This window comes from Arachis ipaensis, chromosome B08 (genome assembly GCF_000816755.2).
Source record: "Arachis ipaensis cultivar K30076 chromosome B08, Araip1.1, whole genome shotgun sequence".
In the NCBI taxonomy this organism is placed as follows: Eukaryota; Viridiplantae; Streptophyta; class Magnoliopsida; order Fabales; family Fabaceae; genus Arachis; species Arachis ipaensis.
In genome coordinates this window covers 42,744,989-42,769,865 of record NC_029792.2, presented here as the reverse complement: position 1 = coordinate 42,769,865, position 24,877 = coordinate 42,744,989, and the positions used below count along the sequence as shown (strand labels likewise).

At 38.0% G+C, this 24,877-nt stretch overlaps 3 protein-coding genes, 1 long non-coding RNA gene and 1 pseudogene across 4 annotated transcripts; 1 reads left to right on the top strand and 4 right to left on the bottom strand.

Moving 5' to 3' along the window:
* LOC107610997 lies at positions 1,256 to 2,536 on the bottom strand. Its single transcript, XM_016312964.1, has 2 exons — positions 2,393 to 2,536; positions 1,256 to 2,239 (listed from the first exon to the last, which is right to left on the bottom strand). The coding sequence occupies exons 1-2, from the start codon at positions 2,534 to 2,536 to the stop codon at positions 1,256 to 1,258; spliced, it is 1,128 nt and encodes a 375-aa protein (XP_016168450.1).
* LOC107612755 (probable sodium/metabolite cotransporter BASS1, chloroplastic) lies at positions 10,303 to 14,601 on the bottom strand. The gene is made up of 7 exons (XM_016314480.2): positions 13,793 to 14,601; positions 11,924 to 12,017; positions 11,805 to 11,838; positions 11,661 to 11,715; positions 11,209 to 11,292; positions 10,837 to 11,124; positions 10,303 to 10,733 (listed from the first exon to the last, which is right to left on the bottom strand). Exons 1-7 carry the CDS (start codon positions 14,315 to 14,317, stop codon positions 10,581 to 10,583), a joined length of 1,233 nt encoding a protein of 410 aa, XP_016169966.1. The 5' UTR covers positions 14,318 to 14,601; the 3' UTR covers positions 10,303 to 10,580.
* LOC110265878 lies at positions 14,381 to 14,954 on the top strand. Its single transcript, XR_002352383.1, has 2 exons — positions 14,381 to 14,495; positions 14,684 to 14,954. It is a non-coding gene; the product is annotated as an uncharacterized LOC110265878 (long non-coding RNA).
* LOC107612756 lies at positions 15,699 to 19,840 on the bottom strand (annotated as a pseudogene).
* Positions 15,907 to 24,398, bottom strand: LOC107612754 (pentatricopeptide repeat-containing protein At5g50390, chloroplastic). The gene is made up of 8 exons (XM_021109346.1): positions 24,187 to 24,398; positions 19,709 to 22,648; positions 19,475 to 19,511; positions 19,029 to 19,240; positions 18,775 to 18,932; positions 18,563 to 18,682; positions 16,916 to 18,421; positions 15,907 to 16,230 (listed from the first exon to the last, which is right to left on the bottom strand). The coding sequence occupies exons 1-2, from the start codon at positions 24,332 to 24,334 to the stop codon at positions 20,460 to 20,462; spliced, it is 2,337 nt and encodes a 778-aa protein (XP_020965005.1). The 5' UTR covers positions 24,335 to 24,398; the 3' UTR covers positions 15,907 to 16,230; positions 16,916 to 18,421; positions 18,563 to 18,682; positions 18,775 to 18,932; positions 19,029 to 19,240; positions 19,475 to 19,511; positions 19,709 to 20,459.

Sequence of the window (24,877 nt, the reverse complement as noted above, 5' to 3'; positions counted from 1 at the left end):
GCACGGCAGACAGGGTGGTGAGGAGGCTGCCCGTGATAGAGATCCCGTCAGCCCGCCAGTCCACCGCTCTGATGATTTAGGGCAGACAGTTGGGACTATTTCAGGACTTGTACTAGGAGACTACTTGTCACTGAGACCACCTGTCTCACACCACTCAGAGGCAGGGACCAGTCAACAGGGACAGAGAGTCGCGGCCTGTGTTCATGTCGATATGGGGACCCAGTTTCATTTGCCGTTTAGCCCGTCGGATCTTAGTCCCCAGTCTGACTACCAACCCATACTGGACACCTAGGACATGATTGATGTCACGATGATGGTCCTGGACTGGATGGCTCCTGTGATACAGGCTGGTGATTTCGGTTTGGGAGATGTGTTCACGACACCACAGCAGACCCAACCATTCTCGCAGATGCATACTATGCCACCTCAGTCTGCACACCTGGCACGCCTTCTGGATGATCACTCTAGTGGGTCGTCGTCCGCTATAGATTATGCGATGATGAGGGATCAGTTGAGCACTTCTGCACCTGGTCTGGTTCCTCCACTTGGTCGCGGACAGCGGGATGTCAGACCACCTGCGTGTGGCACAGGTGGGTGTCTCGACCCGCAGCCGCATGGACGATATGCTGGTCGACGGGGTGGCGGGCGAAGGCATAGGTAGTTTCTAGGTTGTTATGCTTTTCATATGGATTTGTAATGTACAAAGGGATATTTTGCTGTAAACAAATTAAAATACATCATGTTGACATTTACAAACAGTTTCCTTATATATTGCTTTGTCCTCATTTCATGAACTTTCTAGTGCAAACAAATCAGTTGTAAACAACATGCCTAACGAAACGATGAAAGTACATAGAAAGTTTTCAAACATATAAATAAATGTAAACTAAACCCCACGACTAACGTCGACTAGACGACGCCCCTCCACCATCAAGGGTAGTACAAGTCCTCGTGTGTGTTCGCTTTGGCAACATAATCCGCACAGTTTCTCGCCAGTATGCTCAACGTCATCCATGTTGTTGTGAATTTTGGAGCTGACGGGCTGACCTCTCTTCACTCTCATTATCCTCGGGTTGGGATGAATACGGGGTCCTTCATACGATGGCCAGTGGTCCTCATGCCCTATCGGTTGAAACTCTGATCTATAAACATTGAAGACCGACTCCATGCGGTAAACAGGATGAACGAACCTCTTCTAATCTAGTCTTGCATGAGAGCAAGGTGCAAGGATGTGACGACAGTGAAGGTGAAGAGCCTAAAAATACCCACAATCACACGTGCCCTCATTAAGTAGCACCTGATAATTCTGTTGCCTGGACCCAGGAACTGCTGCTAACTCTTCAACCGTGAAGTTTGCTCTCAATCGATTAAACTGGTAAACATTCATAGTGTTCATGTGCTTCGAGTTGAATTCTATGGCCTTCATCAGTGTCTGAGAGAATTTAGCTCCGACTTGAAGTTGGGCCAGTGCCTCAGAACCCTTCCTTGCAAAGAGTTCACCCAGGCGAAAATAACTTGACTTGACAAGAGCGGTGATCGGCAAATTGCGGGACCCCTTCATAACAGCATTAATACACTCGGATATATTCGTCGTCATGTGACCAAATCGACGACCCTCTTCAGCATGCTGTGCCCATTGTGAGTGTGACATTTCCTCAAGCCAGTTAGTGATTGCTACATTTTTTCCCCTGAACCGACCGTAATAATGAGCAAACTCACGTTGTGACCTTGAATACGCTGCGTTAATTAGGACCTTCTTCAAGTCTTTGTTCTTGAAGTGAGTCATGAACTTGGATGCAATGTGTCTTGTACAAAACGCTTGGAAAGCGTGAGGTGGTTTCCATAGACTCCCGTCGGCGTTCAATGCACCATCAATGGATTTGTGCCTGTCTGAAATCACTATGAGCCCGAGTTGTGGTGTGACATGCTCCCGTAGATACGACAGAAAGAATGACCACGACTCCTTTGTCTCACCCTCGACAACGGCAAATGCAATAGGCAGAATGTTTGCATTCCCGTCTTGAGCTATCGCCATCAGTAAGGTCCCACCGTATTTACCATATAAGTGACTGACATCAACGGAAATAAGTGGCTTGCAATGCTTGAAAGCCTTAACACGCGGTGAAAATATCCAAAAGACTTGCTGAAACATGACAGTATCCGTGGAGCCAGGCCAAAGCTGAGTCACCAATTGCACCCAAGTACCTAAAGAGACAAATCTAGGTGCGTTATTGTACACCTATGAATTTTAAAATGGTAAATAACAAAACTTGAAATAAATCTTACCAGGCAAGTACATATGCATTGCGAATAACTAATGAGGAAGCTCGTTGTATGACTCCTCCCAATCGCCATATAATCTGGCGACCACTCTCTGTTTTGCAAGCCAAACCTTTTGGTAGGACGCCTTGTAACCAAAGTGCCTTTCCACACCTCCTTGCAGAACCCTGATGCTGATTGTTGGATCGGCTTTGACCATCGTGAAAATGTGTTGCGCAATCACCTTCGAATCCAACCTACCATGGTCATGTCCCATCGAAGTTTGCATGCAGGAATGAGGCCCATTGTATCTCTTAACCTCCCACTTTTCTTGCTTCCGGCGATATGATATCAGTATGCTCCAATTACAACTAGGTCCAAATTGGATACATTGTGCATTATACCTCCATCTTTCTACTATTTTGTAATCCGCAGCCCTCCTAATGGTGTACTACTTAACTGCCAGCATCACTTCTTCCTTGTCCTTAAATTGTTGTCCAACCTCAAACTCATTGCTTGGATCCTCTTCAGAGCCTCCCTGTGTAAACGACCAATTCGAAGTCATTGCATCGAGATTCAACCTCGTGAAATGATTTGGCCGGTCATATGGTTGAGAGATGGCGGGTTATGTAAGAGCTATCTGAGTGTCACCGTAGTAGTTCATTCCTTCCTCGTCACCATCGGCAGGAATTTCAGCTGGTTCTTCCTCGGCGTCGTCTACCTCATCGGGGTTAACTTCATATTGATCCATCATCGGATCTCTAGTAGCCGAACCATCATGACTTTCAACTCTATCGTCCATCAAGTTAATATTACAAGCTTCAACATTTGACCCCTCCTGACTTCCCTCGGGTGGCATATTAAGATCCACCATAATCCTTCTGATAGTTTGTCTAATAGCTCCACTCAACGGATTATTATCAACCGTATCTGCAGATGATCCTCGGCCACCCACCTCAACGAGATACACAAATAATTTCAGCAGATGGATATTTGTTCATCGGTTGTGCCACGACCGTATGAGCCGTACGTCCTCGTCGTCACGCAAACGGTACCTAATTCAAGACAACAAACGTATTTCTCACTACCGTACTCTCATAAACATAATAGTAACAAAGACAATACGAGTGTAATATACCTTTTATAAAACAAACTGCCATCTACTTCGGTTGGATATCTGTAGTAAATATTTTTAACCCTATTTTCCTCTTGCTGTCCGACGGAATGCAATATCAAATTCTTCAAAGCGGTTAAACTGTCAACCTCTTGTGTCATGTAGGTGAATATCGGTTGCCCTGATCTAAAAACTATAAAACCCTCTTCGTCATACACTATTTCACCATTGTATTGAATGGATAACAGTGGATTCTTTGACATCGTAGCGAAAATGTCAACCATAAAAATGAAAACCAATACTATGCTTTGCATATACTCTCCAACATCCATACTTTTATCATCGAAACCCATCATATAGTTCGCTGAGGGTGCGCGCAAACTTTATAACTTGTATACAGTTCACGCGGGAGTACGGTGAATTTGCCCTTATTACAAAAAAAAAACTCGTATCCTGGAAAATAAAGTTGGAATTTCGGGTTTGGGGAAATATTTATCTTTTTTTATTTTATTTGAGAAAAAAATCCGCAGAACTATATCCCATGTCTAAAAACTACCTGCAAAATAAAGTCTTACTCTTTTACTCGTAGGGCCGTTAAAATGGGTTAAACTCATCGGGTCAATCTATTTATCCAGTTAAACAGGCGAATTTTGCCTCTAAAGTTAAACCCATTTAATTTTGGGGCTAAAAGGCTGAGCCCGATTAACCTGAAAAAATGACGGGTTAAACGGACTAACTCACGGGCTAAATGGGCGGCCTGTTTATTTTTTTTACATTTTTTTCTAAAAATAGCACTTTTAACCAATATACTGTTTGGTTAAAGTTTTTGACCTAAAAGTGATATTTTTGTTAAAATAATCTTAAAAAAATAAAAGGATAAACGGGCCAGCCCATTTAACCCATCGAGCTAACTATAAATAGTCCAGACTGAAAAATTATAGCTCGTGGACGAAACGAGCTTAAACAGGCTGGGTCTAAATGGGCTGGCTGGCCCATTTGACAGCCTTGTAACATCAGGAGTTGTTGATAATGTTTGTTCTTGAAATAGTGACATTTCTGATGGTGTTTGTGATGGAGATATTTTTAAAATTTTAGCAAAAAAAAAAAATTACAGCAACAAAATATTTAGCTCGGTAATTATTTAAGCAATATAGCAATAAATTTAAGGTTCAACAAATTCAAGGTCCAATGATGATAATCAACAATAAATTCAACTCAGTGATGCTATCTAACAACAAAAAAAATTTGCTCAATGGTATGTTCAGCAACAAATTCAGCTAATTGATAATTTGCAACAACAAATTCAGCTATAGTCATTTTCAAGGTGTAGTAAAAATTTACAACAATTCTAAAAAATCACATATAACAACAACTACCACCATAAATTTTAATTTCACTATGAAATTTCAAGATACACGATACCGAATGACGTCATTTACTGGAATGACGTCGTTTTGGTTTTAAAAAAACATTAAACATGATCCGGTATGAGTTATATAGACCGATAGGAGCACTAATTTTACTAAGATTTTTTAATTTTAAATTGAAAATTAAATAGGATGAAAGTAAAAAAAAGTAGAAAATTAAACTTTTTGAATTTTTCAAATTTTAGTTTGTCCAATTTTGAAATGTTTTTGTTCAATTCATTGATTTTGTTCAATTCTAAACATCCCCAACTGTTATTTTTAGATAAATTTATCACAAAGGATGGTAATATTTTACTATTTTAAGACAATTTTATAGCTCCTTTTTTCATGCTAATATTGTCAAGAATTTTATGACTTACGAGGTATGTGTTCATATCATGTCCCAATAACTAAAGCCAGGCCCGACCCAATTCATGAAGGGGGCCTCTAACCCGTACCTGACCTCGTTAAAGAGGACGGACCCCATGAAAGGAGCCCAACTCTGCTTGCCCAAGTAAGTAACTGTTTCTGCGAATCTCTCCACTATCTCTATCTTTCCTAAAAGATAGGTCTCAATAACTCCTAAGAAAAAGAGAACGATCATCCACCCATAAAGGTAGAACTACTCAACATATGTGGTTAATATTCTACTATAAATACACTGATACCCTCAGGTATAATTTACGTTCTGATATACTAAAAATCTACCTAAAGCCCTTGCTAATTTAAGCATCGAAGTCTCTTGCAGGTACCACTCCCCACCTCCTCACGAAGAACTCGGACAGGCGGCACCAGTGTTGTAAAAACCGGACTGGACCGGCCGATTTGACCGGAAAATCGGTGAACCGGACCCTAAGTCGGTCGGTCCGCTAATTGAACCGAATAAGGTAATGAACCAGTGTGAACCGGTCAAACCCGGTTCAATCGGCAAAAACTTATCAAACTTGGTAAATCGGTTCAACCGAACCGCTGAGAGTGAAAATTTGTCAAAATGGGTGGGGTGGGTTTCGAACCCCTATCCTCAGGGAAAAAGGAGCCTATCATAACCACCAGGCTATCACAATACTATTTGGTATATTTACAAATTATTTTATATATGGATATCTTTTATCAATCTATTTAATTTATTTTAATTTTAGTTATAAACTCATTCATTCTTAAATTAATTATATTTTTATTTAACAATAATTATAAACTCATTTATTTTTTATAATTATATAATATCTATTAATATTATTTTTCAATAAATACTTGTAGTATATAATAGTATAATAGATATAAACTAATTAATAAATTATTAAAATTCGAAAATAATAGTTATTTTAATATAAAAAAATTAAAATATTTATGATAGAGTAAAATTAACAAAATACTTATTGTTCCTATTTCATATTGTTTTAGAATAGCTAGATATTTTTAAAATGTTAGTGAAAATATGTATTTTAAATTTTAATTTTAAATTTTTTACTATATTTTATTTTTTATTTATATAGGACCGGGTCAATCGGTTCAACCAGTGACCTACCGGTTGAACCAATAACCCAGTGACCCAGTGACCTGACCGGTTCGATCACCGGTTCGGTTCTGACAACTATGGGCGGCACCTCGGCATCAACAAGTCGGACGCTTCCATACAAAGGGATCTGGACCTCACGTTCAGGCCCAAATCAACGTTTCAGGTAACTCTTGGATATAACTTCTAACCAGAAATGTAAGAAGTTATATAAACAACTCGTAAAAAACGACCTCAATTGTGAGGTCGGGTAAAAAACGAGTCATAGAAGTAACTTAATAAAGACCGACTACTCGAAGTCGGGACTAGGAAAGGAAACTCATAAATGAACTCATTATTTAACAAAGTTGATAAGATTCAAAATAAAACAAACTATATTCAAACACAAGGACCTAGCAAGTAGAAAGGTTCTTTAAAGGCGCAAGAAGCTAAATTGAATACTACTTCATAAAGTTGTGCAAAAAGCAACTATAACAAAAGTAAAGTGTTCAAAAAAGCTACTAACTATTACAAAAAATAAAGTGTTATAAGACCCACAAGCCAGGTCATTCCAAGAAACCAAACAAAACTAAAGAGAATATAAGAAGTCTCGCCAAGAAGCGTGTTAAGGTCCTCGCCAGTCTGAACGTCTTTACTCCTGACAGAAGGAGTCGGAGGATGCATAGAAACCAGGACCGCCGGGATAGGACTCGGAGGCGAGGAAGGAGTTGTAACATTTGTGACTTCGACCTGGACCTCCGGAGATTGAGGAGGTCGGCTACCCTGGAACTTCGAGTCGGGTTGAGGCTCCTCAGCATCATCAGGAGTTGGCACTATCTTCCCATCAACGACGATATTGTCTTGGCTAAACAAGGAAAGATCAAGATCTGGGGCGAGGACTTGGACTTGAGCCTTTAAATTATTGAACATCTCGTCCATCCCTCCGACCACGTGCTCCTGAAGGGAGGCGTAATCCTCCCGGGGACCCTTTAACTCCTCTTGGAGGTCGAGTTTCTCTCTATAGGCCCAAGTGTAATTCTCCTCGGCCTTCTATCTCACCCCCTCATCCGTCTTAACTCGGGCACAAGCCTTTTCCAGGTCGGATTCCAGCCTGGCATTCTCCTTCTCCAGCTCCTCCTTCAAACCCTTTAGCCTTTCCACCTCAGCTTGGGCAGAATCAAGGAAGCTTTGAGTGGCACTAATAAGGGATTTTCTCAGCTCCTTAGCAAGAGCAGTGCACACTCCAACCATTTGAATACCATTGCGGGCCATGTAGCTGAGATGATTTTGGATAGCCACATTATCCATACCAATGTGATTATGAGGCAAGATATTCTTCTCGCTCCAAGGAAACCCGTCAAAATCTTTATCGTTGATGCTCAACTCCCCAGTAATCTTTTGTTTTTTGGGAGGAGGCCCTGAAGGCGAAGAAGGCGGGGCACCCGAACTCTCTGAAGGCGGGTCAGTAGGAATAAACCGAACAGAAGGATTCAGGATGAGCTTTTTCTTGGCTGTGGGGCCAGAATCCGACTTTTTAGGGGAAGGACGGGAGGAAGCTCCCCCGGCCTCCTTATTTTGAAGGCCCCGAGCAACTACCGTTTTTCGGGTCTGACGTAAGTATTTAATAGACGAAGTCTTGGAGGCTATGGTCTCTGCAAAAATGAAAGGCACATTAGAACCACAAAATACAACTTAAAAGGTCATAAAGGCTGGAGGTCGGAAGACTATCTAACTCGGACTGAAACTCATTCTTGCAACACGTCGACAAAACACTTCTCGACTTCATCTAGTTTATCTGTAGTGTATTTAACTATCACAGGCTCCTCTTGCCAATACAAGGAAAAGGAAGGCTCATTGTTCTTATCTAAATAGAAATCCCGAACACCCTCTACAGACTGAATCTTGAAGAAATAATTTTTGAACTCATGAAAGAAAATCTTTCTACCCTGGACATCGTGAAAGAAAAACTAAGAAGCTTTTCCTTTCAACATTCCAGGCTTGGTTAGGACGAACAGGTAAAAGAAGACCTTGGTACAAGGTCAGACATCAAGTTCTTGGGAGAGGAGTTGAAAAATCTTTAAAAAGGCTCAAGAGTTCGGTGAAGCTGAGAAGGGGCAACGTTGCAAGACCAAAGAACGTTCGACTCAAAATCAGTAAAAGGAAGCGAAACACCTAGTTTCGAGAAAAAACAATCATACGCATAGAAGAAAGGGTGTTTTGAGTTATCTAAGGGGGGAAAGCACACCCTCTCTTCAGGATCAGGCACAATTAGCTCATAATTCCTCTCATCCTCCCTGTTTTCACAAATTTTATGGTGCCTACAGTACTCCTCACAACATTACTTATCAACTACAGGGACACAAGACAAAACAGAGGTATCTATCCAATTAAGGAGACTAGGGAGAACTTTAGTCGACATGTTGAGAACAACAAAGCGCGATATAAAAGTTATACCTACAAATGCAAAATGAAGAAATAATTACTAAATGAGCTCGGACGACGTCCAAAAGAAGTCGATCAAAACAAGCCAAAATAAAGAAAGCCATTTTTCAAAAAATTTTTCTACAAGGCATAACAAAATGGTGTCTCTCCCATGCAACAGAAACATCATCATCAAATAAAAGCGACACCATTAAGTGCAATGTGATTGCAACCAAACAAACAACAAAATGGATAAAGTTTTCAACATTTTCAGAAATCCTTAAGATGATCTCAAAACGACAAAAAACAACTTCAACTACAGTTCTACAAAATGACAGACACACAACCAAACATTCTACACCAGTCTCAATCGGAGGAAAAAACTAAAAGATTTCTCAACAAAAGTAAACGCAACAACAGTTAAAGAAACTCCAAGAATCAACAAACAAAGCACATCAGCATCAACACCATTTTCAAAAACTACTCAGAACAGTCCCAGGTAAAAAGAAATACGAAGATTATCAAGAAAATGAGATACCAACCTCAATAAAAGTCGAAACGAAGGAAGGCACGTCAAATAGCAAATCACGGACGATCCTCTTCAATTGAACGCAAACCAAGATAACGAAAACTCAGGGAAAGGGAATCGGAAACAAAGGAGGAAACTTTTTCTCCCGTAACAAAGAGGAATTCTTGGCACTGTAAAGAAGAAAGCAATATAAGAACTTTCAGAAATGTGAAAAAAGAGGAGAAAAAGAGTCGGAGCCTTTTTATAAGAGACAAGGGGCATAAAGGCTCCTTAACTCCTCTTAAAGACGTGCACGTCATTCAAGGAAATTGCCGCGCCAAATTAGACTCCCATTCAAAGAGGGTAACGTTCAAAATTTCAAAAACACATCGAATACTCGATCTCTGGAAGGCGGGGTACCCGACGTCAAAGCAGAGGCCACAAATTGCTTGAGTCCAATCTCTTAAAATGCTTAAGACTTAAGCAGGACACTATTCATACCATAAACCAATAACTAAAGCCATGCCCAATGACGATAAAGGCCCAATCCATGAAGGGGGCTTCTAACTCGTACCCAACCTCTTTAAAGAGGACAGACCCTATGAAAGGAGCCCTGCACTGCTTGCCCAGGTAAGTAACTGCCTCCGCAAATTTCTTCACTATCTTTATCTTCCCTAAAAGATAGGTCTCAACAACTCCCAAGATAAAGGGAACGATCATCCACCCATAAAGGTGGAACTACTCAACAAATGTGGTTAATTTTCTACTATAAATACACTGACACCTTCAGGTATAATTTACGTTCTGATCTACTAAAAACCTGTCTAAAACCCTTGTTAACTTAAGCATCGGAGTCTCTTGCAGGTACCATTCCCACCTTCTCACGAGAAACTCGGACATGCGGCATCTCGACATCAACAAGTCGGACGCTGCTATACAAAAGGATTTAAACCTCACGTTTAGGCCCAAATCAATGTTTCAGGTAACCCTCGGAACAGTATGTAATTCTGGTCTTATGAATTATAATTTTTTTTTCAAGGGTGGTCTTATGAATATAATTGTTATAGTAATAAAAGGAAGAAAACATTGCATATGCATATGGCTTTTCAAATCAAGTTTACTTTATCTAGAGGATGATAACTTCAGTATATGAATGCCAAGTTTGCTTTTAATCTTTGCTACACAATGATTGTATAAACCAAAACACTGAAGCAGATTTGGATGAGAAATTTGACTAGTTGCTAGTTAATTCAAAATAGTATTACTGAAGAACATTGAGCTTGACAACTAAGGTTCTAATCTCGTCGACGGCTTGAAGCTTTTAAAAGTTAACAATGAATCAATCCTTGTTACAGCCAAAAGATTTACCAGCTAGAAATTTCAGTCCTTCATCTCAGCTGGCACCGAGCGTCTCCAAATTCCAGCAAGAATACTACCGAAGATCGAGTGACACACACTCGAAACAGCACATGGTACTGTAGTTAGGGGATCCCCAAAGTGCTGAGTAGCTAGAACAACTCCAAGCACCGAGTTCTGCAATAAAGGTGGACAAGTCCATGTGAAATTGAGCAAATTCAGAGTGAAGTTGCAGTAATCCTTAATGAAATCGATATCAGTTAGCGAATACCAACTTTACCTGCATGCCAACCTCGATTGATATGGTTCGTGACGATGACACGTCTAACTTGAGCATTCTTGCAAGTACATATCCAAAGAAAAAACCGGAAGCATGAAGAAGCATGCAGGCTAAAACTACTTGTCCACCGGACATAAGGATAGCTGAAGAACTCTGAGCAATTGCATTTCCGCATAAAATCGCAACGGTTGCTACAGCCATGGGTGGCATTAGAGGAGAAACTAACTTAACAAGAGGTTGGAAGTACTGATTCAGAAATGCACCAGCCAATACAGGTAAGAGCACAACCTGTGCAGAAAAAAGAGAGCGAATATGAGAAAAGAGCATTGCCATGAATTGGAAACAGAGACGGCGATTACAAGGAAAGCATACTTGCAATGTTGAAGTCAACAAACCAGCTGCATCCACAGCTACATACTTACCAGCAAGTTTGGCTGTCAAGAAAGGAGTCATGACCTGCAATGTTGAGTTTTGAATAATTGAATAAGCTCAAAAAGATTAGAATGCCACACCATGTGCATGACACAGGATTTTGTATGCATCATCAATTCATCATGTATCTAATTTGATTAAAAGGTAATGTAAATAATGCTTGAGAAATAATCCACAACATTTTTGGTTGAATTAAATACATTTTTACAATTATATAGGAATGTTGATTATTAAACCTTTTAAACTACAACAATTGGACTAATTGTTCAACTTACAAAGAACTTAGATGGTAACAAATTTTTCATATCCATATTACATTATTTGTTTCATTAAATCATCAAGATTAAAAGGAAAAGATAACAAAGAGAGGACTAAGATTTATATATACCAACCACAGCAGATAAAGTGCTTGCAGCTGTCATTATCACAGAGAGGGCCACATTTCCACTAACAAAACAAATAGTTCATCAGATCACACAGCTCATAAGATCAATAAAAATTATTAATTGGAATAACACTTCTAAGAATCAATATACCGTGCAAGATATGTAACAATATTGCTAGCTGTGCCTGCAACAATGAAAGATTGATTGAAATAGCTAAAAAATGTGGATAAAAATCATAGAAGAGTGAGCAGGTTAATTAAATTTCGTACCACCAGGACAGCAGCCAACTAATATTAAACCTGCTGCATAATGTGATGGAAGGTTTAAGAGTTTGCTTACAAAGAATCCAGATAATGGCATCACCTGAAAGTTGAAAACAATTCACACCAAGGAGAAACCATCATTATGCTCTAGAATGCAAAATTTGCATCTCGTTTACGAAAATATTTTCTGATTTAGAATGTGAGAGGAAAAACTGAAAACAAAGAATTTTAACTGAGAGAATCGAACACGAGATAATAAGGAAGCAGTGATAAAGAGGTGTGGGATCCGCTGGATGCATGTAGATGTCAATGATAAAGGAGAGATTGGTTGAGATGCCATTGGTGAGGGCTATGAATCTGATGACTTAAAGTTGGAGGACCTTCAGGTAGTGCTTCTAATAATGATCTCATTAGCTTTCACACATTGTTTCATTGTGAAATTTTTTAGTCTAGGGATCCAGAATAAAAATTAAATCATTGAAAATTGATTTCAGTATATATAATTGTGAACAAAACACAGAGTATTAAATAATTGCATTTGTTGTTGTTGTTGTTGTGTTGTTGTTTTCTTCTGCACAACCTACATACTTTCATTTGCTTCAAATGTTAACAAAGCTTCTTTGCTTCATTTTTACAGACATAGCTTGCAAAAGTACTGCACCTTGTAATATGCATGATCAAGTCTCCAAGATACGAAGTTAAATGTTAGCTTAAACAATAGAATTTCACTCAAAAGACAGCACCAACAAGCTAAGCCAGCACAGGAGTGATTACATCAAAGACTCCTCTTTTGAAATCAAAACTCACAACTTTTGATCAAGTGTTTTGAAGCTCATACTCCCTCAAGCTTAAGACTTGTCAGACATAAATCAATGAATGAATGTGTACCATGAATTAGTATGAAAATTAGATATGACTTTTTGATGTGTATATGTCAGTAGGATTCAAATGAATGCAGCAGCAAAACATTTCATTGCATTATATCAATAAGCTTTTATTGATCCAAGTGTTATCTGTTTTGTCCCTATCTTTTTCTGCTATGGGGGAAATGTTTGAATGTTTGATTGGGGTAAAGTACTACAGTTTATTTTAACGAGTTTTAAGTTAAACCCCACTTTGGTCCCTAAGATTGGCGAGTTACATTGATTTGGCCAATGACTTTCCAATTGTTACAATTTGGTCCCTCGGATTCAAAAAAGTGCACCAATGTAGTCCCTTGTGTATCTTCCATCGCTGGAACTCAACATTATTAATGATGTAGCTCAAGTCTTGTCACGTTAGACATATTAAAATAACGTCGTATGCGTTTTGGCGTTAAAGAAGGCACTAAATAACGTCGTTTGAGAGTTTGAACAATACTAAAATGTTATACCCCTCCCTTTTAGTACTGTTCAAACCCTGAAATGACATCATTTAGTGCTCTTTTAACGCCAAAATGTGTATAACGTCGTTTCAATATGTCCAACATGACAAAATTTGAGCTATCTCACTAAGGACATTGAGGAGGGACTATAATGGTGCATTTTTTTTTGTATCTGAGGGACCAAATTATAATAATTAAAAAGTCAGGACCAAATCAGTCTGGCGGACCAAAAGGGGCTTAACTCAACGAGTTTCATGCGTAATAAAAACAAACAAGCCAATCCAGCTGTTATTCTGCGTATTCCCTTTGCAATTCCCTCCTCAGATAAAAGAGCAAAAGCTTTGGCCTCTCTTGTGTTTGATATATGGGTGCCTAGCACATATAATAATAATAATAATAATAATAAATGAAAAGAAAAGAAAATTTAAAATTTCGATTTTATTTTACAGTAAGAAGAAAAAGTAAAATCTCGTGAGAGAAAGTTGAAATTACAAGAAGACAGAGAAACGGACCGAATATTGAAGCAGAAAACCAGAGAGAACTTCTTTGGGCATAGCAAGAGCACCACGAAGATCATCAAGTGTGAGAGTCATACCCATACCAAGCATGATTATGGTGAGTCCCACAATGCTTAATTTTGGAGTGACCCAATTGAAGGAACTGGGTCTCACCAATCCCAACACGCACCCAATCGTCACCCACAAAGGAAACGCAGTTGAAAGTGCCTCGCCGCATAACTCAACCCACTCCCTCAAACTCCTCTTCCCACTTGCACCGTACCCGTTTGACGAAATGCCGCAACCAAGTGGACCAACTTTGGAGCTCAAAGTTCTGTTTGATTTTGGTTTGGGAAGTAAAGGGGAAGGGCTCAAAAGAATCTGAGGTTGGAGTTTCAGGGGAAGAGAGATTGGTGTGTGTGAAGTGATTGATGGTAGGAGGTTATAGCTGTTGGTGGTGGTGTGTGATGATGTTTGGAGATTGAGTTTGACAAGTGGGTTTCCATGTGGACGTGAATAGCATGCAAGTGATGCTTGCATTCTTGTTCTTGTTCCGATTGCCAGAAACAGAAGACAGCAGAAACTGTGAAGTTACAAGTTTGGATACGATGTGCAAATGAATGAATGGTGTCTGACTTTGATTGAATGCTGATTTTGGTGTAAACAGAAATGATGTTCCGTCTGGTGCTTGTCGTCTTGTATCACATGGGACCCACAGGTTACAATAATTAAGATGTTTTAATTTAATGTCAATGCCATAACTTTGGACTGCATTGTATACTATAGAGTATAGACTCTTTTTGCCACCATTTCTTTATTATTTTACCTTATCGACTTCCTACTAGCAAGAAGGACGAATCAACCAAAAAGACTTGAGTGAATTTTGCATTTCATTGTAATTTTCAGGTATCCTTAAATATTCCAAACAGATGAAAGGAAACTTGTTGATAAATTCAGAAGCTGAGGAATCAATCTTAGAGGAAACTTGCCACTGATTGCACTTTCAGGTTATATGTTCATGAACAAATTTCAAAATTATCCGTTCAACATTTCAGAAGCTGGTAGTATAGAAACCCAGCTGCAATAAACCACATACTGTTGCCAATTTATTTAGCTTAAGTAACATTGGTTAAGATGATACAATTAAATTGACAAAATGAGCATTGGAAATTACATTCGTTGAATTTTAATGATGACACAACAACGTTTTAACATTCTTTTAGATTTGTTACATCCTAGAAGTTGTCTCTCTAATTCGCTTGTCACCTCAGCAACTTTAACTGCATAAGACTTCTCCAGCATGAATTTTGGTCAGCACCAGCATATGACATATCTGTAAATATCAGACATCAAGAAGAGACTTATTGAACCTGCATCACCAAGTGATATGTTCCTCAAATCTGGATAACACCTCCAGCAACTTTAATTGCATGTCTCATGAGTTGAGCTTTTAACAAAAAGATAATAAACTTCAATTATAATATAAACTTCTTTTCTTTCCTTGTTTAAATTACATAATTGTTATGGATAAATTGAAAAAGACATCGATACTAACATATTGAAATTTATACTAACATATTATATTAAACATAAAATCTGTATTTGAAAATAAATTGTAATAAAATAATTTCTTTTAAGAATAGTTTTTACTGATATTATTATTTAGAAAAAATAGTCATTTTGGTACCAAGAAGATTCTGATTTTGATAAAACGGACTCTCATTTGTTTTTGACAAAATGAACATTCAAATATCTGCTCCTCTTCACAAAATGGGTTAATAAATAGGCCATTTTGTCAAATAGAATAGATATTTGAGAGTTCATTTTATCAAAAGCAAATGTGGGGTGTCTTTTGTGTCAAAATCAAACTCAAGGGTACCATAATAGTTATTTACTCTATTATTTATAAGTTTGCCAACTCACTAAACATGTATACTATTGATACACTTATCACACAAAATAATTTTACATCTCTCTTCTCCTTCACTGCTCCCCAATCTTTCTGCACACCTATTTGAGGATGACAAAATCCTAATAAAGCTGTTTCGCTACTTTTAGACTATGGTATGTACTACTCTTACTCTATAGAATTGACAAGTTCAACCAAATGATTTTACCACACCATAATAGGGTATCTGCCAACCACAGCAGCACAACTTCAGATATCAATACATCAATTACAATTACAACAGTACAAAATAAAAACAAGTTTCTATGATGCCCACTGCTGCAAACAATAGCATTGGAATGAAACTAAACACAACAAAATTGAAAAGTCAAAATCACAAACTGATAATCGACTTTACTAGCAGCAACAACACATGTCCAGATGTTGAACCGTGTGTATTGGATCTCCATAAGCTAGCACTGACAGCAGAAGCACTAGAAATTTCTGCAGGGTCATCTTACATATATATGTAGGCAGGTTTTAACAGGAGGGAATTTCTGCAGCCCTGAATCATTATTTGAAATAGAAATACACAGATTAGTAAAGCTTGACACATTAGTTTTTAATCACTGTTCTTGCAAAAGTATGTACTATTTAAGTATTTATCACACATCATAGAGTTGCAAGTTAGTGAGTATCTATAAAAAACAAGCGTGTACTATGATACTATCAGAGGTTGTTAGGAACTCAAAGTATGCAAGGACCATGTTAAATTGCTGTATTCTGCATCCATGATTAAACCATATGAATTGAGATTAAGCATTATATGTTCCTCGTTTCATCATACACAAACAATCAAGTATATTAAAATTATTTTAACTTTTGTAATTGATAGTCCAAATGGAATCAGCAACGCCATACCAATTTCAAGTACCATTTAGACAATAAATTACAATACTCAACAAGCATGTGAGGATTCTCTTAGTTCCTAACACAAACGTTAGGAAGATCATTTACGATGAAACATTAGCTAACCATATGCATTATTCAAACATTAGTAAAGGTATCTCCTTTTTCCAATTCAATAAAGAAAAAGGAAAATATGCAATCAAGAACCCCTAACCTTTATGTTTCAAAATTTCATATTTAAAAATAATGCAGTTAAACCCAAGAGAAGTAAGCAATAAATATAGCTATAAGGTATAAATCCATAAATATAGTTTATAAGTTTTACAGTTTTGGCCCATTACCTTCAGAAGATGCAGCTTTTGCTATAATAGTGTTTGGGAAGTGAGCAATCCTCGACCAATCTTCAGTTTTAACCGGGCGTGTAGCAAGTAAGAAGGCACAATATCTGAGATACAGCGCCAGTAAATCAGTAAGGGCCTTCATGCAAGGACTTTGAAGCAAAAAATGTCTCAGCAAGTGAAGGGTTGTGAATCAGCTCCAGTAAAGCCTTCAAATCGTCACAAAGTGTGAAGAAGATTCTCAGTAGAGGGTGAAGGCCATATTAATCATGATCCTCTTTCCCATTTACACAAATCAAACTTGTCGCAAGTTTTGTGACATTCCATTGGCATTGCTTCTATGTCCATTTCTTCTCGTATTTCCAAGTGCTTGAGTAAAGACAGAGGACTGACAGATGAAGACGGATGCTGAACCAAACAAGTTTCAATCATCGGCTACACATTGCACAGTCCTAACTCCAACTTGAAAATGGATGGAAAAGAGGGCATGCAAGTCAAATTTGGCTAATTCCAGATTTGCAAAGAGAGACAACAAAAAGGAGGTAGTGACAGATGATTGTTAGTATCATTTGTCTTGTTGAAATCTTCTGACCTTTGCCATCCACGCAAATTCTTGCAGTTAAAGAGGACAAGTCTTTCCAAAGAAGGGAAGAATAATGAAAAAAAAATTGAAAAAATAAGTTGTCTGTTATGGGTGTTTCTGTGTCCTTCCTGTAAAGGAAGACACAAAATACACTAATTCAGTGTCTCAAGACACAATATCCGTGTTCATGTATCATTTGTCAAATATGATTGTCTCCATGTCCGTGTCCCTGTCTCAGTTCGTGCCCGTATACAAACGAAGCCTAAGGTCTTTGAAGGACTAATTTGGTGTCATTTGTTAATTAGATGGGAAGAAACTAAGTGCATATTCTCATTGATGAATGATATTTCAGGTTGATTTATCAATGGCACGTTATAGCAATGCCAAATCAGAAATCAAAAAGCAAGTAAGAAATCAGATAAAGCATGTGTTAGGGATTATGAACATAGTTTAGGGATCAAGGTGGAATCATTGTCTGAATGCCAGCACTTCATGTACTAATTTCATGAAAAAATTGCATTCTTAGTCAAATAGAGAAAAGGCAATCTTAGCGATGGAACCAAAAGATCATGAATGAGTATGCTGCATGATCACTTTTCTAAATTCTTAATTGGAATATGAAACAGAAGCACTTCATGAGTTCATCATCAATAATCAACGCAATTAACTCGGGAAAACTATCTCCAAATTGAGCATCAATCAGGTTTAGCATGGCCATTTTCACAGATCAACCCCACAAAATTGCAAAAACCAGATATCTTATTCTGCAGTAATCTGCACTTTCCCATACCTTTTGTTTTCGGAAGTACTAATCACGCATACGACACTATCAAAGGTTCTCCGGATTCTTCTCTAGATTTACTCTCGTAATAGAAATATAATACCAACTGCAAGATTCCGAAAACAGTTCCTATCCCATTTGGTACCTGGAAAACACAGATGTAATCAAATAGATAAATGTTAAATTGCACAGAACAAGAGATAACCAACAAAACAAAAATTCTGAATTAAAACAAGAATTCAAAAACAAATACGAAAAAATAAAATAGTGCTCAGAAGAACCTTACATAAATGAAGAGGTCCTCATTGAGCAATCCATAAACCAAAAAGGAGGGGCTCATTAGGAAGGTGGAGAGCGAGAGATAAAACGGCATGAATTCGACACTCTTTGTCTGAATGACCAATTTCTGGGAAACATAAGTACATAATTCAAGTAAATTCATCAAGTCAAAAAGCACAAATCAATGTTAATTGGGTATCTATGTAACGAAAAACTTACAATTATAAACAAAGGTGAGGCAAACATTGAAATGAGGGAAGCACAGCTCAAGAATTCAACCAGGATTCGCATGTTTGACTATCAATTACTTGCAAGCTCCCAACTAAAATGATCACAAAAACGCCGATAACTGCCAGCAATAGTCCAAACATTCTCACCTATCAAATTGCAGTTTAAGAGTTTCACAGCTTAAGTTAGAAACCAACCATATCCGTATCACAAGAACAAGATTCCAATAGTGTGGGGAAGTTAACCTTTTTTTATTTCTCAGCATACACAAGGAAGATAATTATGTACACAAACTGAAACACTGCTCCGATCGAATAAACCGTCATTACCAATATCGGTCGATATCAGAGGTGTGCCATACCACATGCAGATCAAGCAGTTCATGAGAGAGTAAATATACGGCAATCCTGAGAACATTTCAGTTGACCCATTTCTGATAATTCTCCTAAATGTAGGTCTACAATTCAAAAATAGAACAAGAGTTAATAACCAATGAAACAAAAGGAATATAAAATAATTAAACAGAAGTTTCTTATGAATAATGATTTAGCATCATAAAGATATTCCTAAGCATGTTCCTAAATGATAAAGAAAGTGAAAAGTATAAACTATCAATGTCTTGCAATCTTTTAATCAATTCTTGCTTCATTTAGTAGTTTGGAGAATAAATCATTTCTCTAAATAAACTTACATGGGAGATACAAACAACCCAAAAGCAAAGATATTCCCTGCAAAATAAACAATTAAACATAGTGATTACGGAAATAAAATAAAATAAAAAGAGAATCTAAACCCTGTAAAGGATAATCTACTAATCCACTACTACTAGCATATTTAAAGTTGGTTCCTTTTGATTCATCAAAAGAAACCAGAATGCTCAGAATCCCAGAAACAGCGAGACAAAGACAAAGATTACGGTTTGTACCTGCGACTCCAGCTGCATCCTTTGCAACCTCATAGACAGGATATGCAGCAGAAGAAGACATTAAGAATCCTCAAAAATCAAACACCAAACCCAGACAACAACAAATGCAACCAAACCAACCCCTTAATTTATAGCACTACAATTGGAAGTGAAATTTGACTATTCAAGACATGCCCTATGTGAATGCTTGTTCCTATCTCACAGAAATTGGAAAAAAACAAAGAAAACTCCCCCACGTTTAATAGAAGGACCAGAAGGTTTTTTCCTCTCTCCAAATCTTGTACTTGAGACTTGAGAGGGTGATAAGTAACTGATAAATGCAGCTGAAGGCCTGTTATGTATAATGATGCTAAACCTCAAATATGGTTATCACATAAATAAATTAGAAAAAGGGGGGTTTTGTTGAGCCACTAAAATTGAAACAATTTGCAATTGTGTACATAAACAAGTGAGTACTATGAATACTATCAGAGGTTTTTAGGGACTCAGAGTATGCGAGAACTATAGCACTACTTGAAGTCAAATAACAAAACATTTCACATAATGAAAGGAACTGTTCAAACTGATCCCTCTGCATAAAAGAACAAATCAGTGCAAAATCTTGGAAGTATGATAGGTCTTTTATTAAAGAATCTCAAAAAAGAATTACATCAATTAAAGGATTGCATCCTAGCAAAACTGAGGTTTAGTTTGAGGGAAAGGATGGAAGTGAGTAATATGTCCTTGTGAATTGAATGACACAATTTTGTCATCACCAATAATCTCCACAAGAACAACTTCCATTTCTAAAATGGTGGAACCTACTAGCATCTCTTACCACAATTTCTCTTCCTGTCACCAGGGCTATAAGCTTAATTGCAGTATGACAGTCTCGACATATACGATGACCCTGCATGATCTGTAGAGGCATCCAATTCGGGGTGTTAATTAGTCCAAAAGCAATTGCTAACTTTTCACTATGATATTTCAGAACACGTTGTTCCTCTTCATCAACATCAGGAAGCAGCGCTTCATCATCCTCCACAGTGTAACCATACCTTGATATCTCTTCCATCAAATTGTCCACTTTTTGGTATATCTCTTCTGTTTGGGGGTGGGATTTATCTCCAGAAAGGAAGACATTTTGCCGTCTTTTAACTTCAATCCAGGTACAAGCATGAAGCATTCTTAAACCCTTCCTCTTCAAGGTCTGTAACACACCAGCAGCTTCCTTCAATCTTCCAGTGGTGTTATATATATTTAGAAGTACTACATAGTTACACATCTTCTCGGGCTCCATTCCATAAAGTTTTTCTGCTGCCAACTTCCCAAGAATAAAATTCTCATGCATTCTACATGCTGTCAGCAATGCTGCCCACATATTTGCTGTTGGTTGGAAAGGTGCAAGTCTTATTAGTGCTAAAGCCTCATCCAACAGACCCTCTCGACCTAATAGCTCAATCATGCATGCATAATGCATTGGTCTGGGCTTAATCTTGTGATCTTTGCTCATAGATTGAAAAATCTCCCAACCACGTTCTGATAGTCCAGAGTAACTACAAGCAGATAAGACGGCTAGGAAAGTGACATGGTTGGGAACCATCCTTTCTCGAAGCATCTGCTCAAACATTTCTAGTGCCTCCTCTCCTTGGCCATGATTTCCATATCCAGCAATCAATGCATTCCAGGATATGATATTCTTCTGGTGCATTGTGTCAAACACATGTCGAGCATCTTCCATCCTACCCCATTTGCTGTAGAAGTCAACGAGTGCTGAGTTCGCCACCAAATCTGTGCCGAAACCATGACGAACTAATGCCGCATGAGCTTGTTTTGCATGTTCAAATGAAGCCAATCTTGTACATATTCTAATCACTGTTGAAATAGTAAAATGGTCCAGTTTAGCACCAATATTGCGCATCTCATAAAACAAATTAAGAGCCTCCTCACTATAGCCATGAAGTGCATAGCCAGAAATAATAGAATTCCATGCCACGGTCGTCTTCTTTGGCATTTGATCAAAAACACAATAGGCATCATCGATGCTACCACACTTGCTGTACATGTCAATTAGTGCACAAGACACAAAAGTATCATCTCCCACCTCCATCTTCAAAGCGCATGAATGAATTTGTCTTCCCACCTGAATAAGACCTAATCCAGCAGCTGCCTTGATCATCGTGACAAAAGTGTGAGGACTGCCATCATTAAACTCTTCCCACATACACAAAAACAACCTGAAGGCCTCATCATTGTTCCCAGAATCCACAAGCCCACCAATCATCATTGTCCATGACACCTCATCTCTCTCTGGCATATCATCGAATAGCTTCCACGCATCACGCATCAAACCACATCTAACGTGCATAAACAACATCCTATTCATCATATACAAATCAAGCTCAAACCCACTACTAATCATAAGATTAAACACCTTCTTAACCCCTCTAATGTATCTCAAACCAACACAAGCACTCACCAAAGCATCGTAAGTACTAGCACCAACATATCTACCACCACCTTCAAGCTCCAAAATCTCAAACAACTCAATTGCATCCCTATACCTATTGCACAGAACTAGCTTCTCTATCTCACTACACAGCCCAACAAAGGAAGGTTTCCTCATCTGAGTGTCCTCCAAAACAGGCTCTACCTTCTCATGATATGGTATTCTCGAAGATTTAGGCCTCCGAATGCCACTTTCAGTAGAGCAACAACAAATAAGGGAAAAGTGGCTCGTCCAATTCCTCACCTTTGAACGTAAACCACACCCAAAGACGAAACCTTTACCAGAAAAGTAACTGGATCCGGAAGAACCCAAAGCGGAAAAGTAGCAATCGCTTTGGGATTGATCCAATGTGTAAGATTGGTATCGTGAGAGTGGAATCTCCATTGGTACCAACGACAACAACAACTGAAAACACGATGTAGAGCTAGAAAAAAGGAGAAAGAGTGCAGCACCTGGAGAGTTGAGATCACAAGGAAGAGTTAACATCAAGGTTGCGAGAACCGAACCAACCATTGAACTGGTCAAGTGACTGATTTAATAGTTCAATGGTCTAATTGGAGTTGAACTGTTGTCGAACCAATTTAATTAAATATACAATAAAATCATTAAAAATTCAATATAAAATTTCAAATATTCAATTTCAATGTTTTCTAAATTAATAAAATTCAAAATTTTACCATTTCACATGATAACTTGTTCATATTTTATCATTAAAAGATTCACAAAATAAAAAATTTTTAATTAACTTCTAAGTTCTAATAAAGTAATCAGCAACAATACTCATCACATCAAAGACAAAAATATAGAATTGAGATAAGCACTCCAAGAGGATTATAATTATAGAAGATCAAACTCAATTACTTGACAATCAAGATAAGCACTCCAAAAGAATCAGAACAGAATGGTGATGAACAGAAGAAAGAAGAGAGGAATTCTTGTGATATAAGAAATGAATTCAAAGACTTAGAATTGAGAACAGAATCATTGACACACTAAAAAGGACATACACAAAATTTCAAGAAAGACTTCTAATCAAGTATTCAACAACAAACTCAGTATACAAAAACAAAAAACGCAGCATTCAAACCCAGAAAATCCAAGAACAGAAAAACTAAGCAAAGAGTCCAAACTCAGCATCCAAACTAAACTCAGAATCACATCAACAACCCCAACTCAGAACACAATCCCAACTCAGACTCTAGTACATAAACTCAACTCAGAATCTTAGAAATTGAAACTGAAGAAGCAGTGGCTTACCGGAGACACGGAGAGGGAGGAACGGCTGTAACAGAATGAAATTGGACAGAGAGTGAACTCGCAAGAGGATCAGTTCGCGAGGGCGAGGCTTCGGGTAGAGATTCACGGAGAGAGAGGACGCGCTTGAAGAGGATCGAGCAACCGTTCCAAGAGCAACAGTTTGCAACGGCGAGGAGAAGAGTCCACGGCGGCAGAGAGGGACGTTCGCACTTCGCCTGAGAGGGATCGAAGACGGAGACGGGCTCGACCACGAGAACAAGACACGAGTTCAGGGCTGCCGACGACGACGAAGACAGAGGCGGGCTTGACAACGAGGATGAGACGGCGATGCCAACAGCAGCACTGAGCAGAGAGGGCGCTGGTGGCGCTGGAACTCTGAGAGAGAGAGGGGGGTATTCAGGGTTGTGAGAAATAGAGTTGTTATTCACGTTGGTGAGAAGGGTGTGAATGTGAAGAAGAGAAAAGGGGGGAAGTAGGAATAAGTCTGCATCCGTAAACTGGAGAGCATCGAGCATTCCGCCCTGATTTGTTGAGTTTGGTAGTTGGTAGTTACAGCCGATGAAAACATGTTTCTTGCTCGTGTCTCTTGTTTATGGGAGGCTTTGTTCGGTGCTTCGTCTATGATTAGGACCATCAAAGTCCCTTTGGCATACAAAGGGGAGCAGAAAATCGAGAAATTCAAATCTTGACATATAATTAGTAATTACCTACCCTACATTGTTAAGTTTCAAACCTGGTGGCAAACAATGATGGATACTATTCAAACTAGGCAAAATGGTGGAAGTGAAATGAGGCTCCTTGCGATAAATTGCTGGAATATATGGATGGAAAGCTCGTAACAAACTTGTCTTTGAAAAGGAAAGAACGTCACCAGAAAACATCCTTGTCACCAGAAAACGTCAAGCTGCTGGAACCTGGAAGAAATGGAGAGAACCGCAATGAATAGGAAAAATAAAATAAAAATTTGTAATTTTGTAAAATGTTTTATATATTCATTCAATCAGATTCGTTGTTTTTAATGATTATTTACGCAATACATATAAAAAGAAAATATTTTCACTTGTTTTAAATTGATGGAAAATTCTGTGATGTTAAAAACTAATTTTTTCAGCATGTAAAGAATTTACATAATAAACTTATAATAATATTCTACATCAATATAAAAAACTTAACCAAATCATCCAAGCACTTTTTAAAATATAAAATATAAAATATTTTTTAGATAAATTGTAATGATATTTTGATATTTTATTGATATTAAAATATAAATTAAAATTTTTTATTTTTTTTTAATGTCTTATTTTAATTATATCAAGTATTTAAAATATTTTTTGTTTTAATAAATAATAATATATACTATATCTAAATTTATTTTAAGAATATATGTTAAGAATAAGACTGGACACGTAGACACATGATTGTAT

Bases quoted from the DNA above. Each gene is read 5' to 3' on its own strand.
- LOC107610997 (XM_016312964.1), bottom strand. From the start codon at position 2,536: ATGGGACATGACCATGGTAGGTTGGATTCGAAGGTGATTGCGCAACAC. The intron at 2,240-2,392 runs GTTTGGCTTGCA...TAAAATTCATAG, and splicing joins ACAAGGCGTCCTACCAAAAG to GTGTACAATAACGCACCTAG.
- LOC107612755 (XM_016314480.2), bottom strand. From the start codon at position 14,317: ATGCAAGCATCACTTGCATGCTATTCACGTCCACATGGAAACCCACTT. The intron at 11,839-11,923 runs GTACGAAATTTA...TCATTGTTGCAG, and splicing joins AGTTGGCTGCTGTCCTGGTG to GCACAGCTAGCAATATTGTT. The intron at 11,293-11,660 runs GTTGGTATATAT...TCAACATTGCAG, and splicing joins CAAGCACTTTATCTGCTGTG to GTCATGACTCCTTTCTTGAC.
- LOC107612754 (XM_021109346.1), bottom strand. From the start codon at position 24,334: ATGTTTTCTGGTGACGTTCTTTCCTTTTCAAAGACAAGTTTGTTACGA. The intron at 22,649-24,186 runs GTTTGAAACTTA...TCAACTCTCCAG, and splicing joins CCATCATTGTTTGCCACCAG to GTGCTGCACTCTTTCTCCTT.